The sequence below is a fragment of the Octodon degus genome, unplaced genomic scaffold (genome assembly GCF_000260255.1).
Source record: "Octodon degus isolate 3935 unplaced genomic scaffold, OctDeg1.0 scaffold00059, whole genome shotgun sequence".
Taxonomy (NCBI): Eukaryota; Metazoa; Chordata; class Mammalia; order Rodentia; family Octodontidae; genus Octodon; species Octodon degus.
In genome coordinates, this window is record NW_004524635.1 from 7,396,039 (window position 1) to 7,414,922 (window position 18,884).

The 18,884-nt window shown below is 38.2% G+C and overlaps 1 protein-coding gene across 4 annotated transcripts in view; it reads right to left on the reverse strand.

The window, feature by feature from the left end:
• Window positions 1-33: 33 nt before the first annotated feature.
• Nek10 (NIMA related kinase 10) overlaps window positions 34-18,884 on the reverse strand; it is a 314,976-nt gene continuing 296,125 nt past the window's right edge. For all 4 annotated transcript variants that reach the window (XM_004634199.3, XM_023718528.1, XM_023718527.1 and 1 more), the window contains 4 exons: window positions 8,439-8,547; window positions 6,309-6,361; window positions 6,171-6,226; window positions 34-714 (listed from right to left, as the gene is read on the reverse strand). In XM_004634199.3, the coding sequence (XP_004634256.1) occupies window positions 666-714; window positions 6,171-6,226; window positions 6,309-6,361; window positions 8,439-8,547 (267 nt within the window). In that variant the 3' untranslated portion in view covers window positions 34-665. The remainder of the gene's footprint in view (window positions 715-6,170; window positions 6,227-6,308; window positions 6,362-8,438; window positions 8,548-18,884) is intronic.

Sequence of the window (18,884 nt, forward strand, 5' to 3'; positions counted from 1 at the left end):
TATATCATACATCAATATATGCTATACACCTAAGTTAAATCTGACAATTAATAGTTGTTCCCAGATGCTGTGCAAGGTTATAAATACTGTCTACACTGTACTGTGGTTCAAGACCACTAGCACCCAAATGGTTAAGAGAACCAACCCTTTCTTTAAAAAAAATTACAATATTTTAAGATAAAAAATTGGGGCCATAGTGAATCACCCAATATATCATTCTGTGTCCTGTAATTTTCTTTATCCAAAACTATATATACATGGAAGAGTAGATGTCTTTCACTATATTTTCAGCAATCCTGAGTATAAAATGTTTCTTTGAAAAATATAACAAGTTTTTCTCTTTAACTTGGAGGAAAGTTCTATGTGTATGGCCCCCTCCATCCATGCACAAACAGATGAATTTTGCAGCATTTTCTCTCAGGAATACTTTGACAGCCCAGCCACCTTGTATAGAGCGACCAATGGAAGGGAATTCCCTAGAACTACAGCTGTCATATACCCCTACACAAGGCCTCCTGAAAAAACGTCCTGCAGCCTCCATGGCATTTTGGTCTTCGCTCTCCCATCCCCTTCCGTGGACATTCAGTCCTTGGACATCTTGCAGCAGTGGATGAAATCAGAATTTGAACTTCACCAGGAAAATTGAGGGCATTCAAAGTGCATTTTCATCTCTTGCTTGGGTGATTCTTGGTCCCCCATGGATAGGAGTGGTACCTAGAAAATTGAGAAATGAAGGAGTTCTCAGTAGTCACAGATACTGCCATTTGTACATCCAGCTTCAGAAGCTGTGACTCAGGTACATAAGTAAGGAAGTCACAATGAATGAAACGTGATTCTTTTTATTAGCACAAGAACATTTCTAGGAAGATGTCTTTTACTAAAATCTAGTGCTAACAGAGTCTATCAATCTATAAACTGTAAGTGATCATCCGTTATAGTATAAAAATAAGTGTAATTTTTTTTTTGACTTTGTAGTTTAGGCTGGCCTTGACTCACTAAATAATCCAGACTGGCCTCAAACTCACAGTGATACGCCTTTCTCAGACTCCCAAGTGCTACAAGTACGCAGGATCACACCCTCAATACCCATTCAAAAGCAGCTTTAACATTTGAACAGCTATAGGTCTTAAAATAAGTACACGTTCATTGAGCATAGCAAAGTAATGATTATTGATTCAATGTAGATTTCATTTTATCTTGTATATTATCATTTCTCAAGGTGTGTCTCACTGTCAAAAAATCAAATACTAAAGTGCATATCGGGCTGGGGAGATAGCTCAGCAGCACAAGCACCAGCCTTGCAAGTGCAAGATTCAGAGTTCAGTCCCCAGTACTGCAAAAAATAAAAATAAAACATAAAGTACATCTCATCCCTAAGTATATTCATAAAGGTGATATATTTGCCATGTATTCATTGAGTCATACTCCCATAAAAATGATAAAATTAAGGCACACTCAGCTGTGTCCTTCTGGTAAGGAAACTGTAACTATGTATATAAAACACAAGTGATCAAAACATCCCATAAATAAATGAGAATGAGACTTGCTCTGGACTCAGTTATGAGGCTGGTGGAGCCTACTTGATCCTTCTGTCACTTGTCCTGCTCTCAGCCTCTCAGCTCAGTCCTTGTTTCCTCTTGCTTTGGTCAGTGGTCCTTGCAGCTCTCCATTATTTTGGAAGTTCCAGAAACGTTTTCCAAATGTAGGTAACACATAGGTGATGTGCAGTCTGAACCTAGCACCATGCCCTTCCTACTTAAAAATCATCAGGCCTGTGGTCTGAGCAGAAACTATACGGGGTCAGAGTTTAAATGGTTCAGTGACCTGCAAGGTGATCTGTGTAAGTCTAAAACAGTCTTAAGCTGCCAGGTTGAATAATAAAATTGTTGCCCATGCAATTCCTTTGGAAAGATTGTCAAGCAAAGTAAGTTAATATGTTTTGCAATGATGTCGATGTTGGAGATGACGTGAAAATAATGGCAATGGCGGTGAGAAGAGTAAAGCTGGGGTGGCCTTGTGTGCCAAATCAAAGCGATGTTTCCTGTCCCCAACTGCAAAGCTAGCTAATGTTGCTCAACTTGTGTCCCACAGAAATGATGAGTAAAAACAGGGTCAGCAGAGCTCTTTCCCATAGGACTTCTTGCAAGGTTTAATATGGCAAAGATTGTCAAAATTTCCCAAAATAAAACATTGTATGGTGGCAGTATATTTGGTCACATAACTATTTTTCAGTGAAAATCTATTTCCTTTGATAATATTGGCCATTCTATGGATGCCACTTGGGTGAACCATACCACTGATTCTGTATACAGGCTGTAAATTTCTCTGTATGTCTTGTGACATTAAACATGCCCAGGCTTTGTAGAAAACTCATGACCAACTGTTTTGATTTACTAATTTATAGTTCCTTTTACTAGTAAACTGTATTGTTCTCTTGATATGTTCCTAGCAATCAAACCAGGAATATCATAGCTATATGTATTTATATGTTAATACCTATTTTTGTTAACACTTATTAACAAATATATAAATTGATGTGTATTTTAGATATGATTTAAAAGTAATTTGGAGCAGGTCTGGGGAGATAGTAGAATAAGTGCTTGCCTGGCAAGTATAGGGCAAGATTGATCCTGAATTCAATCCCTGGTACTACAAAAAAAAATTAATTTGGAGAATCTTTTACTTATTTATTTATTTGTCTTTTTGAAGCAGGTTTTCACTACACAGTATAGGTGAGCTTTAAACTTATTTTATAGCCCGGGCTGGCCTCAAGTTCATAGCAATCTGCCTGACTCAGTCTCCTGAGTTCTGGGGTTGTACGCACGTACCACTGCACCCAGCCCTACAGGATCTTTTAAACATTTGAGGTCATAAACAAGTTACCTGAATTTCACTGCTCAAATCATGCCGTCATATTTCTCCTATGGTTTCAAATATAACCATGAAGAATTTTTACCTTGTTCACAGGGCAACTTATTATCTGTTTTTTATAAGAAAATTTGTAATATCTTTTAATCAAGAAGTACACTTTCTGAATAAAAATTTTTAACTGATAATGGAACTAAAAAGCATAAGCATAGGCTGGAGAAATAGCTCAGTAGTCTAAGTACCTGCCTAGCAAATGCAAAGACCCGGGTTTGATTCTCCGTATTGCATGCCATGCCAGCCACTAAAACCAGGTATGGTGGGGCACACCTATTATCTCAGTGCTGGGGAATCTGAGACAGGAGGACCACTATGAGTCCAAGCTGAACAGTGAGACCCTGCAGGAAAAAAAAAAAGAAAAAAAAAAATAAAAACAAAAAATCCAAGAAAAAAAAAATTTTAAAAAAAAAGAAAAAAATAAGAGTTCTTATAAGAGTTTCTTTGAACTTATCAAATTTTGCATTTTCTTTTTCTTTTTTAATTCATTAATTTTTGTTTTGGACCCAGGAATTTATCCAAGCTCTTTGCACTGAGCTGCACCAGCAGTTCTTTATCTTTTGATGTTGATTTAATTTTTTTATTTCGAGACCGCGTGGCTATGTTGTGAGTTGCTCAGGCTTGACCTAAACTTGCAGTCCTTCTGTTTGAGTTTCTCAAAGTGCAGAGAGTGCAGGTGTGTGTTACCATACCTGATTCCTACATTTTTTTAAATTATATGGAGTTGATTTCCTTTGCCCCACTGCAAGCCAAGAATATTTAAGTCAAATGCTGAGAGCTAAGAGCCGAGACATTCATGATATCTGTGTAAGGCCAGATACACTCAATCTTCAAGTAAAAAGTGAAAACTCAAAAATCTCTCCAGGTATACTGGGAGGAGAGGAGTTTGGTGATGATAATTTCTATTAACAATGTATCCTTGGAAAGTAAGAAATACTCAGCATTTGTTTGCAGCTATAAATCATGAGAGAATTAAATTTACAAGGACTGTATTTTGGAAATATATTGTCTAGCAAAAAGAATAAGAAGCTGAATAATCTTATGTGGGATTCATAAGAAAAAAACCATTGAAATTGGAGGAAAAAAGGAGACTGAAATAACTTAAAAAATCTAATTTCTACCTAGTGACTTTTGCCAAGTGTTCTTAAGCCCTCTTTGTCTTAGCATGGCTTTTAGTATTTCTTAAGAAAGATTTCAGGAATAATTTCAATAGTGGACACAAAATAGCTTCAATAGTTGGGACTGGATGCCATTATTTTTTCATGTAAAACGAGCTACTTTGGGGAACATACTTCAAAGGACTCTGCCTCCAATGATGAGCCGTATTGTGTGTGTGTGTGTGTGTGTGTGTGTGTGTGTGTGTGTGTGTGTGCACTTACAATTTATTGATTCAGTTTTGGGTTTTTTGTTGCTCGTTTGTATTTTTAAGGAAGGGTCTACGGGGTGTTCAGGGTCTCATTACTAGATCAGACTCATAGTGATCTGCATGCTTACAGCTTCCCAAGAGCTGGGATTACAAGTGTACGCCATCATGCCCAGTCTCAATTGCCGTCTCAGTGTGCCCCAGGGGCAGGGCCGGCCCAGCAGGCCAGTGGATCGAACCCCTAGCTCCTGCACCTGCTTTCAGGTGCTTTAATCCACTGAGTTATTTGGCCGGCCCTGTTGATTCAGTTTTGAATGCTCTTTGGAAAAGCCAAGGGACAACTAATGTATAATAAACACTGTCACTGAGCATACACTCTCATCAACACCACTGAGATACAGGCTGGCAGCCTAACTGCCAGTAGCTGATTTCTGCTTCTGAGGATATCTCTGGCCTCTAGAGCTTTCTCTGTCCTTTGTGAAAAGTTAGAAATAGGAGAGAATTAACATTTCCTGGGGAAAGACCTCAAACATGATGGATGGAAATTGGAGTCAGCTCTCCTGCTCTGAGTGGGTAACTCTGAGGCAGCTGTTCTGAGCTGGTTCTCAGAGCTCCCAGGGGACCAAGCTCCAGGGGCAGGAGCTTCCACAGTAGAAATTCTCTTGCTTATGAAATCTGCACTGAATAATCACTTCCCTCCCTACCAGTGTCTGCTTGAAGCATTTCTCAAACTCCTGCACTCAAATTGTCATGCTGACACTGAGGCCCACAGTCAAATTGCAAGAATAACTGGACTTAAATTGACTAAAAATAGTATATTTTTAAGAGCACCAATAGTTACAATGGAAGATAGTATACGTATATGTAGCCCCAGTAACTTGAAGTTCCTTATTTAGGGCAAGCAAATTTCAGTACATGACTAAGTCCCCTTTCCTACCAACATATTTCAAGTTCATCTGCAGCGATTCTTTGTGTAGCCGCATTTTCTCTGGCATTCTATGCACACAGTGGGTAGATTTCAATGATGATGATGAATTTTCACTTCTTTGAAAATGGATGCTTCATTTAAGAAGCCAACCTACAAATGCTGTTTTCACTTACAGTCAGTATTATTTTCTGGTGTAAAGGTAAAATGACCACTTTCTGTTTGAACAGACTATAGCAGCTGCTCCAGGCAAAAGACAGACAAGATATGAGGTAAGATCAAAAAATACAGTGAACATTTACATTTCAAAAACTTATCATAGTAAAAGACACATTGTCATTAATCCCCTTCAGACTCCTACAACACTTACCTCATCATTCTTACTTGCTTCCAACAGTCTGTTTTCAAGAGGGTCTACAACTGTGCTAAGTGATTGCTCTAATGTCCTGAACTGATTCAAAGCATGTTGTCCTCATGTTTGGCTTTGGGGAAGAGCCAAAAGTTGCACATTGCCAGACCCACTGATTAAGGTGGACAAGGACGCACCATGATGTTGTCATCTAGTATGACAAAAATGGCCTTAAACATTTTGAATCAGTTCAAGACATCAAGAGAGCCATGAAAAGAAAAAAAACTTGAAAGAAGACTTCCAGAATAGCTTCATAAAGTGGCAAGAATGATTGCATAAGTGTGTCCACAGCAGGGAGATCAGTCAGCACCAAGTGTTTTTTTACTGTAGTAATGTTTTAAATTTTTGTTTTAAATACTCACCACATCTTTTGATCATACTGCCTATATTAGACCCATACTTCAATCTAAGCAAAGATCTTTTTAAACATGTTTAAAATGAGTTTTAAAAAAGAAAAAGAAATGTCCCAGAATTAAAGATGGAGGAGCCCAGGGTTCTATCCTGTGATCTCATGTCATCTGTCATATTTGCAAGCAAACTTTAGATCTCACCTGTTAGATGTAAAATTGTAATAGCCACTTTCCTCAAGGACTTCTTCAATCACGGTCTACAATTGAAAAATCAATCAGCTTAGTACTAAATTAGAAGCAACAAAATAAAATCATTCAGCAATACTGCAAAAATCTCACCTGCATCTGTTCATATGTTATTCCCTCCTCCAAATCAAAGCTGGTAGGTGGACCTGAGATAGAGGAATGATAAAAGTATGATTTTCAATCTCCATGTTCTTAGTTATGCTTTATTGGCAACTATGACTTCAACTGCAGCAAAAGAGGTCAATTTCTTCATAATAAAGATGACACTTAAATTCCAGACTGTCTTGTTTGTCTTTAATAATTGGTCACTTTGGGGATGGCCATGAAATAACATAAAGATGTAGGGGTGCTGCTCCCAGTATAGATTAGCATGAAATTACAACTGTGTGTGGGGGGAGAGGAATGAATTTTTTGATTAATTCTCATTAACCCACAGGCAAAAAAGAGTAAAGATGTGCTAGAAAGAGAATAATCTTTCATAGGAAGGCAGAAAAAGCAAAAGATAACAAACATTTGACCCTTGCATGTAACTGCCTTAAAAAGTACACTTAAAGCTAGTCTTTTTTTTTTTTTTTCCAGAATCAGGGATTGAACTCAGGACCTTATGCTTGCCATGCAAGTGCTTATTCTACTGAGCCATCTCCCTGGCCCCACCGGAGACTTTTTTTTTTTTGATGGTTTGTCTTAATGAGACAATTTAACCCCTCCAAAGCACTGTAGACTCCTCTCCACTTGAATCAATCCACACTGACTTCACATAAATGCCCAGGAATTCCGCTACTCTTTTGGACAGAATAAAGAGAATGAGTTGCACATTGAGAAATACAAGAAGATAGGAGTAGTGGTGGCTGATTTTTAAAGCCAACTTTAAACATAGTTCCCCTACAGAGCCCGTAGATTCAGTTGTGTTTGCTTGTGCCAAGCCTGCAGGGACAACTGCTCAGATCCGAAGTAGGAAATCCAGCTGCCCTGGGAGGCATTTATCAATGCATGCTCAGGTTTTTGAGACTCTATATCAAAGTTCTTCATCTCATTTACTACTACAAGGAGAAGTTTGGCCCATGGATGAACTTATCTATCCTGGCAAAACCTTTTAATTCACATGTGTTATGTACATGAACCAACTCCCCATGAGGAACATAATCATTACATGGCACAAACATGTATAAGACAAATTAAGTTTTTGACAAAAAGAGCACATGACTTTAGACAACATTTTATCCTGCTCATATGCACGGTTCAAGGTCCTAAATGCAGTTCTGTCTACACAGGCATTAGCTTTACCTTGGCCATACAAGAATCAGGGACAGTTTGATAGTGCATAAGCTAATTAGTTCAGGCAACATTTACAAAATGAGCATTTTTCTATCCTGAAAAGATGTCACATCTTCATTTAACTTCAAAGTCTTCATCTCTGTCCATTCCACTGAGTGAAGTAACTATAGTTTATGAGGATTCAATAATCATTTAGGAATTCTGAAACAGCAGGGCAATTGGAACATTTCTGAGGGGTCAAATGTGACAGAACAGTGGAATCTTGCCGAGCTTGTGCTAGTGGCCAGGTGCTTTTACACTCACACGACACTTCCTATAATTCTATAGTGTTGGCATCATTGTTTTTAAATTTTGTCCATTATTCATTATTCTATTACCATATTTCTCTCTGTTTTATAGGAAAGGACAGTGAAGTTCAGAGAGGTTAAATAATTTGTCCAAGGTCAGCCCCTAAATTGTTGAACTGAGACTTGAATCTAGGCTGGTCGGTTTCCAGAACCAATGCCTTTTGTTCCTAGGCTATCATGCCTCCCTATGTAAAATTTGTGACAACAACAATATAAAATTAAATACATCTAATGTGACCTATTCAGGTAAATTGCACTGCTTCCCTATTTTGAACATTCAAACTTTCCATTCCTAATCTCCCCTGATGATTTTGGACATCACCAGTCAAACAAGAAGAAATAAAAGAAAATAGAATTCACCAGCATAGATTCTGCTATTTGTTTATGGCATTAATAAATGATCAAGGAAGCTGACACAGTGTGTAAGATAAATCTCAGGGAACTGCTATACCCTTTCTATATATCCTTTCTAACTACTACCATTGATAACAAAAGTAAGCTCTACTTTTCTTTTCAGCTGGAGAAAATATTTTAGCGTTAGCTGTTGATCCAAACTGTATATTTTGGTGAAAGCCACATTGCCCATATTCATGGCTGTTACCTGTGGGGTCGTTTGGGGACAGGCTGTTTTCACCCGATGAACGATGTAATAAATGGTAATCTGCTGTGAAAAAGCTTGGTTCAATTGGTTCTGGAGATCCCTGAGATAACTGAAATGAAAGAAAAGCAAAATCACATCTTATTTTATATTCAGAAGTAAATAACGGGAGACTTCTGTCTGGGGCTTTCCATTTCCTTATGTCTCTGCATAGAAAATTTAGTGCCTTGGGGTTTTCAGTCTTATAAATAGATAAACATCTTCTCCCTTCTACAATAACTTATAAATTGAAAGCAGGAAAATTACAATGAAAGCAAGTCAGATAATACCCCAGCCATATGAAAAAACAAATCCACTTTATAGATTTGTGAGAACAAAAAAAAAAGGGTCGGGAAATAAGTAGGCCTGGGACATCAAGGTATTATTTTTAATCAGGAGTAGGAGGAATAAACTCCAATCATTCAACAGAACGATATGTTTAGTTCAAATCACAACCCTTTTCCAAATGTCTTCTCTATACAATGCTTTCTCATTTGACCAGAACTAACAAGTTTTTAATATAGTTGTCTAAATTACTATTAATTAGTTTTAATTGCCAAGCATTAGTTCTTTTTTTTCATTAGTTCTTAATATGCTGAATAAAAGAGCAATTTAACCAAAGACAAAAAATTTATTAAAGTTCAAATTGTTTAATGCTTTTCTACAAAGCTGAATTTTTAAAATGGGATTTTAAGCTATAAATGTTTTTCAACTCCTTTCACTTTTAATTGCAAACCAACACTTGGGCTGGCAAAATTTTAGTGCTTTAGTTAATATAATGTATTTTAAAAATGTTAAATATCAATAAACTATAAGCAAATGGCATAATTTGGACTGCATAATAGTACCTACTTTGGAGTCACATACCTGGTTTATAAGTTAAAATGTGCCATTGTCAATCTGTAGAAAAACCCGGCACCATATATTACAATGAAACAACATATGCCCACCTTTGACCCAGCACTCTCACTGCTAATGATTGGTATGAGAGAAATGAGCACACACATCCATCATGAGGTATGTGTAAGAACATTCACAATGTTTTATTTACAATAACTAAAAATGGAGGCCCTCTTATTTCAATGGATACAACGGATACATCATATCATAAGGGGTTCATAAATGGAATTCCCCAAACAATCAAAAAGAAATCATTAGCGTGTGTTATATCAATGTATGTCAAGCAAAGCAAGCCAGAAACAAAAGAAGATATGGATGGTATGCAATTTATTTCTTTTCAGCCCTAGCCCTGCACATTTTCACTATCAGGCAAAAGTAACTAATGGTAATAGAGCTCGTGGCAGAGAACGTAGCTTCACCAGAAGAGAGCCTTCCATGGGGCTAGAAATATTGATGTCAGTGGTGGCTATCGGGTACATACAATGTAAATATTCCTGTGTAGGAACTTCATTGTATTGGTTTTATTGGGTTCCTATCTCAATAAAAATATTTCATTTTACAAGTGATAACTATTCCATCACTGGATTTTGGATACAATAAATGCAGACCATTTTTGTTTTCTTTTTTTGTTTGTTTGTTTTCTTTTTTTTTTAATTTTAGGGAAGGATCTACAAGGTGTTCAGGGTCTCACTATTAGATCAGACTTGTAGTGATCCTCCTGTTTACAGCCTCCCAAGAGCTGGGACTATGGGAGTGTTCCAGCACGCACAGTCTCAATTGCTGTCTCAGAGTGCCCCCGGGGCAGGGTCGGCGCAGCAGGCCTGGGGATCAATCGCCCAGCCCCTGCACCTGCTTGCAGGCACTTTAATCATCTCAGCTATTTGGCCAGCTCTCAAACTATTTTTGTTTTCGAATCTCCATATTACCAAATACCTAATACATTATAAAAAATGGTTCTATCTTGTTTTATTCTTGAAATTTTATTTTTCTTGCCTCAATGATGACAGATAAAATTAATAATCCATCTGTAATATGACAGACTTGTAAGATTGTAAGATACTGTAATAAAAGTCCCACGCTTACTTTTTATCAATGCCATAGAGCTAATCCAGAGCATCCTGCTTTTCTCATACCCCAGCTAGTAGATTACTGTGACTGCAAGCTTTTTAATGTAGCTCCTGATGCTGAAAATAGTTTCCTAGTCTTAGGTTTTAAGAGACTTCAGACAGCAATGTTTTCCATATGGTTTTAGCATAGGAGTAATCTGGCAGCCTGAAAAGCTCATGCTAATTATAGAAATCTTATTCATTGTAATTATTAAGCATACTTTAGAATTCTAAAAACTTCGTGTCCTGGAAAATGTTTAAATCCTAAAGTGTGTGACTTGTACCCTGGAGTGGTCAAGACTGTCATCTTAAGATGACAAGGACAAGTCCTTTTCAGTGATTTTAAACCTTGAGAGAGAGGTTTTTGAGGTTTCCATTTTATGTCACATTAGCAATCGCCTTCAGTTTAAGAACATGAAATCCTCAGAGAGATGGGAGAGGGATGAAGGCAAGGCCTAAACTTCACCAGTCTTGTGTTTAAACCCAGCCACATTTATTTATAGTCTATGAACTTCTCAAAATGTCTTCTTTTTGCAGCTTGGTATCTAAATATAAATATTACTTCAGTGAACATTTTTATACCTTACTGTGTGCTGGACAGTATGTTTTATGGTCTGAGGAGGATGGAGAAATGATCTTCATTTTTTTTTTCTTTTCAGCACTGGGATTTGAATCCAAGATAGTCACAGGTATTTATATCCCTTCCCTCTTATTATCCCGTTTTATTTTTTTCAAAAAGCTCTACATTTATTTTGGAACAGGATCGCTCTATTGGCTCAATTGTTCATGGTTCCTGAAATCTTTCCATTTCAGCCTCCCAGAATGCTGGGATTCCAGGTGTGTACCAAACGTTTCTGTGACACCTACAGTTTGACTAGGAAAATAGGTTAGTGGAATGTAAAATAACAGGCTTGATGCAAAAAATCATAAAATGTGAAATGGTGCTGAGCTCTAAACTCCCAAAACACAAATCTTCATCAAGACTATCATGGCTTTCAGAGGCTCTGTGGAAGAAACGTGGGGCTGTGTCTTGAGCAATGGATCTGGGGGGACTGAAGGAAGCTAAGTGGACATTACAGGTAGGGAAATTGGTGTTAACTTCCAGCATCACATATTAATAACAAAATGATTAAAGAAATATGACATGAGTCCATGTTATGGTGCTATGGCAGTTGATCTCAAAGAGAAGAAAGCAAGTTCCACTCACCAATTCAGTGAGTTTTTAAAATTTACTGCTATATGCAAGCACAGATCCCAACAATGCAAAAAGCCACCGATGACCTGAAGTTGTCTCAGACTTTGCTGCTGACTTAGGGAGAGCATGTCTCTAAAAGGACCATGGCATGCAGGTAGAATGTGAGTGTGCTGAATGTTTAAGGGTGGGTTTGTGGATTGAGGAAGAGTCCATAGAGTTTACTAAGCCAAGAAAGGCTTTGCCAAGGAAGTAACATGTAGGCCAAGAATGGGAGTAATGAGTAAGGGGTGGTGAAGAACATTGCAGTAGAGGGAAGAAAGGGCCTTGTGGCTAGTGTGGAGATAGCAAAAGGGAAGAATGTTGTGACAGGAGGTTAGGCAGGGGCTGGTCCACACAGGGACAGAGGTATCATGGGAAGAAGTTCACATTTTATGCTATAATCCCCTCAAAGGCCTTTGTTCGTGTGTGTCTGTATATATGTGCATGTGCATGTGTCTGAATGTGTGCATGTATGTGTGATGTGTGACAGAGAATTATGTGGAGACAGACAGACAGACAGACACAGACACAGACAGAGACAGAGAGACCGAGACCGAGATCAAGATAGACTGTTTTGGAAGAACTGGCCTCAATGCAAAGCAATGAACATAGTAGTTTGAGTGGAATTGGGGACTTCAGAGTAAATGCAGACAATGAAGAGGTTCCTTCAAAGAACTTTTTTTTTTTCAAAGAACTTTTTAATAAGCCAGAAAGCCAGATCCCAGCATGTGGACGATGGTGCCTGAAGCTATCAATATTTTTGAGTATGCTAATAACAAATTTTAAGAACTAGTAATCCAACAAGGTGGATTAGGACACAAGGACATCACCAAAGAAATCATGGCAGTAATACAAGAGAGAAGGACCAAGAGCTTGGGCTAGGTTTTAATAACTAATATACAAGATACAATATTCTTACTGAATAATAACACAACACTACCATTCATTGAATACTTATAACATTCTGCAAATATTCTAGTGTATGATACTCTATGTGGTTCTAATAGAAAAATTAGCTTCTAAGGTAAACAATATTCCCATTTTATACATGAGGAAATTGGTAAGTAAAGTCATTTGCCCAACGACCATAGCTATTAAGTGGCCAGACCCACAGTTGTCTACCATCAAAAAGTCAAGCAAAATCATCTGTCCTATCCAGACTCCCCAGCTGTTAATGACTTGGAGGATATGAAGCATAAAGTGAAGCAGACTGGGAGGTTTAAAGACAGAGCAGGAAGAAAACCTGATGTTTCCAATCATCCTGAAGCAGATGAAGGAAGAAGAGATAAGAAATCCAATTCTGGACATGACAGTACACAATGGAAATGATCCCCAGTAGTGGGAAATACGAAAGAGACAACAAAATGTCTTGGAAGCAGGGGCCTCCGATGGCTTCTAAGGCCAGGGGCAGTTTAACAACCCCACCCAGTAAGGTGTGAGTCCAGTCTGCTCCTTGTGCAGTCAGCCTGCGGTGCCTCCTGTGGATGGCATGTATGGGAAGAATGCAAGGCTTTGTCTGAACTGATAAAAAAGAGCTCGGATATAAAAGAGTCCTGACTCCTACAACCCTGAAGAATGAAAGACTGTACACACTTTTGAACTAAACAAAACTGACTACTGCTTTCCACCTCTTCCTGAAACACTATTGATATTGAGCCGATAATGAGCAATTTTAGCACTTTCTTGGTCAACTGAAAATACTTGTTAGGTAGAACCGAAAGAGAGGAAAACAATGGGAAACTACAAATGTAATCTGTGCTAAATTTCCCAATCTACATCATCACCTTTTCCATATCATAAAATAGGGTTATCTCCTGAAAAAAATAATTTACAAATTACTTGGTATCTAATCAACTAAGGTAGAACTGCAAAGGAAATTGAGTTGAACATAAATGAAATTAGATACCAAAAGTGAGAAAATTCACATGTTCCATCACTTTTGCCAGTCCTTATTTTCTTTACATTTTCCCTGTTCTTTGACTGAGCCACACTGTTATGATATAATGTATTGTCTAATTTTTATATTAATAATTAATCAATAATTAATGTTTATATTAATAATATGTTGTCTAACTTTTCTAAGTTATAATTCTTTTCTATTAGTTTTTATCAGCTTCTTATTAAAATACACTTTCTCTCTCTCTCTCTCTCTCTCTCTCTCTCTCTCTCTCTCTCTCTCACACACACACACACACACACACACACAGAGGCCATTATCAGCTCCACCATTCTCCCTTCGTCCCCACTTCTACCCACTGCCATTGTGTGCTTACATTCCACCAAGATCCGCATCCCTAAAGAAGAGTGCAAAGCTACCTTCTATGTTACTTATGGCCATCAACTTCTCCTCCCTGGACCTGAATCTGAATTTGGCACTGAGGGGTTCTCAAGGCAATGAGGAAAAGGCTGCTGACTCCCCTAGGCAGGGCGGCTCTGCCACAGAAGCTTCTCTACTTGGTTAACATGAGTCAGTGCTGCACCCTGCTAACTTATGATGCCTCTACAGACCCCGGCAAGAACTAGGCAGATAGAATGTATGATTATCATGTGGATGAAGAGCCTTTGCAATCTGCCTGTCTGGAAAGGGCCAAAAACTTGGAGTTGGGAATTAAAGGAAGTGCAGGCTGTTAAGTAATATAAATTTGACCTGCTGATCTGCATTGAAATAGAGAACAGAAACCAAACAAGCATCAAGGCCCTTGCCTATCAGAAAACATTCTGGGTTATCTAGGCCACACTCCAGGCAAATATTACTGGGTTTTGTCTTAGGTCGTCTTTTCAAGTGCTCATGTAGAATGGCAGTGAGGGCAGTGTTGGAGAGGTACCAGAATGCTACTGTAAATGGATAATTACTGTGGCCTCACTAGACAGTCTATGTTTCTAACCAAAAGTCTCAAAACTGTTCCCTGTACGTTCCCATGTGCTTGTTCCCCATGGACAGATTCTCTATGTATTCTATATAACTCTGCCACCCAGGGTATATGCCCAAATCTTTAGCAGTTACTGGCTTACAGGCCTGAGGGAAGGACATCATTTTTACCCTTCTACAGAACTACTAAATCAGAACCACACAGTAACACACATAGTAACAAGATTCCCAGTGATTTATAGGAAAAATTTTCACCTTCCCAGGCCAAGTTTTCAATCTTGACTACTCAGTGGAATTACCTGGGAGTGTTTTTGGTTCATTTGTTTGTTTGTTTTCTGAATTCAATTTACAGAGATTCAGCCCCCAGTGGACCATCTGATGAGGTTTGTGACCTAAGTGCCAGTGTATTTTAAAAACTCTAGATGATTCTAATAAGCAGTGAAATTTGAGAACTTCCAGTTATGGCTGAAAGCTTTACACAACCAACTGCTTCCCACCTGGGTCTAGGTTGTTTTAATCCTTGAAATAAACACTGTTTGCCATACATAATGTAATGATTGTCAGCCTTGACTACAAGCTAAAATCACTAGGGGCCAGTGCCTCAAAGGGATTTTCCCTTTTCTTGAAAATCCCAGACGGTGCCTCAGTACCAGTGAGAAATGTCACCTATAGCCCCCAAGGATGCAGCCCTCCTGCTCAGTCCTTCATGCAGGTACTCTTGGATGGGAAACAATCTGTCCAATTCTAATGCTGTCTTTGTCAGATGAGCTTGTTTTAAAAATGCTAATTCCCAGGCACTGACGTGGCAGGAGACTGGCATCCATGTGAAAATCAATCAAAGAACATCATCAACAAAAGATGCCTTTAAAAAGCTACAACTCTTGTTGCATAGGTCCTGCTTTACCTTGGTCTTAACCATCCAGTAGAAAAGTATGAAGACGAAATATAGGAAGTAAAGCCATGCCATTAAGTTGAGCTGAGGGGGACTCAGGTCAATAATTTCTGACATTGCCAGTTAAACAGAAGACCCAATGCTACTATGGGCTACTGGACTCTTTTAGAATATTTTGCTGAGTTTACACACCTATAATATTCAATAACGGAACTTAGAAAAAATGGGGTATACCAATGAATGTCCATTTTGTATCTGTGTATTCAAAGTGGTTGGGATAGATATATAGTTGCATTCTCTTAATGAATAGAATGATTTGTTCTAATGGTGTTTGTAAATAGGATCACAAGTCCGCATCTTGTACAGCAATTAACCACTAAGAAGAATATATGCAGTGTATTATTTGTTGAAACTGTACTTCCGATTTGATTTGAAACTGTCTCATTGCTATCTGTTTATCAATAAAACTTTGAAAACAAAAACAAAAGATGCCTTTATTACAGAAAATTTAAACATTTAGCCAAGTAGAGATAACAATACAATGAGCTCTATGTGCCCACCTCATAGGCCAATTTTGCCTCATTTATATCTTTTTTATTTCCCTTCTTCTCTACACTCAAGAATTAGAAAACAACCCTGTACAACATATCATGGTATCTGTATTTCAGCATGGTTCTTAATAAATAAGAATTTCATTTTTTAAAAAAGAAGCAAAGTGCAATTATTCCATCTAAGAGAAATTATTCATTCCTTTATAAAATAAGGTATAATTAATTTTAAATGTTCTTGTTTGTCTCATAACTATGTATTTAATATTTTTTAGTTTCCTTAAATCAGAAAGAAATAACTCAATACATTGAAAATTGTTAATTTTCCCCAATCTATTCAATTATTAGTCATAGGCAATTTCTTTCCTCTTTTCTCCTTCCATTGGTCCTTTCCAAAATCTTTCTCTGCTTCCTCGTCCTTTTTCTTGAAATTCATTTGAGGAAGAAAATAGATCACTTTTCCAAAATCCCAGTGTGGATTATACCCATGGTGGCATTTAGTATTTTTTTTCTTGTTTTCTGTAATCTCTTCAAGTAATATCTATATTTGGAGGAAGAATTAGCAAACTACTTTCCATAAAATGTTAGAAAATAAATATTTTCAGCATGGAAGTTGTATGATTTCTGTTTTAGCTATCAAATATTGCTATACACAATATATAACTAACTATTGACAATATATAAACAAACACATGAGCTGTGTAAGTAAAATTTTAGAAAACCAGACAGAGCAGGGCAGACTGGTGTGAAGGACATTACTTGGTAACTTTGTATTTATAGATTTAATCTGATACAGATGTAATTGTTCAAAAAATGTGACACAGATAATATTGTGTACTTCTATCAGGGGGCATATAATGTCTGATTGTCTCTTTTTTGTAATTTTAGCAGGTACTGGGGATTAGGAGCTTTCTTCCAAACTGTGATATTCTTCATTTTTTTGGCAGTTATTAGCTGAAGTATTCCTATAATGAGAAATTTTTCTTTGCCAATTTAGTTGCCCCAAGAGAACACAAAGGAAAAGGAGAATGAATAATTATTTCCTTTCGTAAACAATTTTGAAAATGATGAATGAGTTACTTAGCACTCTCCAAAGGTAAGAAATGCAGGATTTTCTTTTCATTAGTATCATTATGAACTCTTAGATTTGAAAATCAATGCTTTTAGTCCATTGTGATTATTATTTGTACAGGTGCTCCAATTGTCCCATAGATAGTCAGGGGAGCCTCTTCAAGGTGGCTTCCGGGTCCCTTTGATACATCCTTGACTCCTTGATAGTACTTATTTGCTGTTATCTGTTCTGTCAAGACACTCCCATCCAATCTTGTATATTTTCTATTTTAGGCTAATCAGAGACCTCTCCAAGGATCTACACTGTCTTAGTTACTCTTCTCTCACAGCTGGGACAAAATATCCAACACCAAAATTAAGAAAGGAAAGGTTTACTTAGCTCACAGTGGAGGTTTCAGTCCATACTCAGCTGGCCCCAAGGACGAGTGGCATATGGCAGAGGGCAGCCATTCATGGCAGTGGAAAACAGCAAAGAAGAGAAATGTACCTGAGAAATAATTTGGAACCAGAGAAGTGGGGTCATTGCTGTGACTATATACCTGACCATGTGGATTTTAAGCCTTTGGGAATGACTTATGGGAAGAGACAGGAAAGGTGAGGAGATGCTGTCTACAAGAGAAGAACTGAAATGTCTTCAGTTATAGGGGAAATTCTGGTCAGCACTCAGAATGCTCTAGACCAGAAAGCTGAGAGAAATCCTGCCTGTAAATACCAGGCTGGGGAGGTCTCTTCTCAGAAGAAAGACTATGTTGATTGTTGGACTCCAGATGATGTGTGTTATGGCTTGGCAGAAAGTTTGTCTGCATTTAGCTTGTGTCTACAGACTTTGCCTGAGACTGAGATTAAGTGTGGTGGACTGATTAACCTTGCAAAAGAAATATAAAAACAGCCAAATGTTGAGGCAGTGCCATGGTTATTGCTGGGGACCTTTAGTCGGATTTATGTGGAGAATCTAGGGCAAAGAACCAAGCAGCATGATTTAAGATGTGAGTTTATCCAGAAAGGAAGCTCCAATAAAGCTGTGGAATGCAAAGATAGAGCTGAAAGGATACCCATTGCCAGGATGGAACAAGAGAATGAAAAGGATGGCCTGGGGACAGGAATTGGCAGGTCTCCACCCTTTGCAGCCTCAGACCTGCAAGGGTGAAAGACTTTGCTTTCGTGGGAATCAGGGTCAGAGTGCTCAGTGATCCAGACACTCGACCCTTACAGCCAAGAGAGAAGAAGACCCTGCTACTGCTCCAGCTGGCATCAGACCTTGACAATATGCATGTGGCACAGGTTTTAGGTGCAGGCAGAAGGCAAGAGTTCTGAGGTTAAGAAGGCTTTCACCTAGGTTTCACAAGGCCTGGAGGCCAGGCAGTGAATCCCTGAGAAGGCAGTATATGAAGTAGAGAGTGAGAAGCCTAATACACACTGGAAACCCCAGAAGTTTGGAAAAGCCAGGAATGTGGATTATCTAAGAAAAACTGAAGGGAGGGAGCAAAGCAGGCCTAAGAGAGGAGCCATGGGAACTGCCACCAAAAGTGCAACAGGGGTGAGTCATGTAAGGCTTTTGGAGCTCACTCACTCATTACAGATTGCTTTGGATGTTCCAGATGGAGCTATAGGATTTAATGTTTGTCCTTCTGGATTTCGGACATGCTTTGGTTCCAATGCCTTGTATTCCAGGTTCCGATGCCCTGTTTGTACCTTTTAGAATGGTAATGTTTTCTTGTACCACTGCATGTTGGAAGTTTTTAACTTTTCATTTGTATAGGGCCTCACAGCTAAGAGTTTGCCTTAGATCT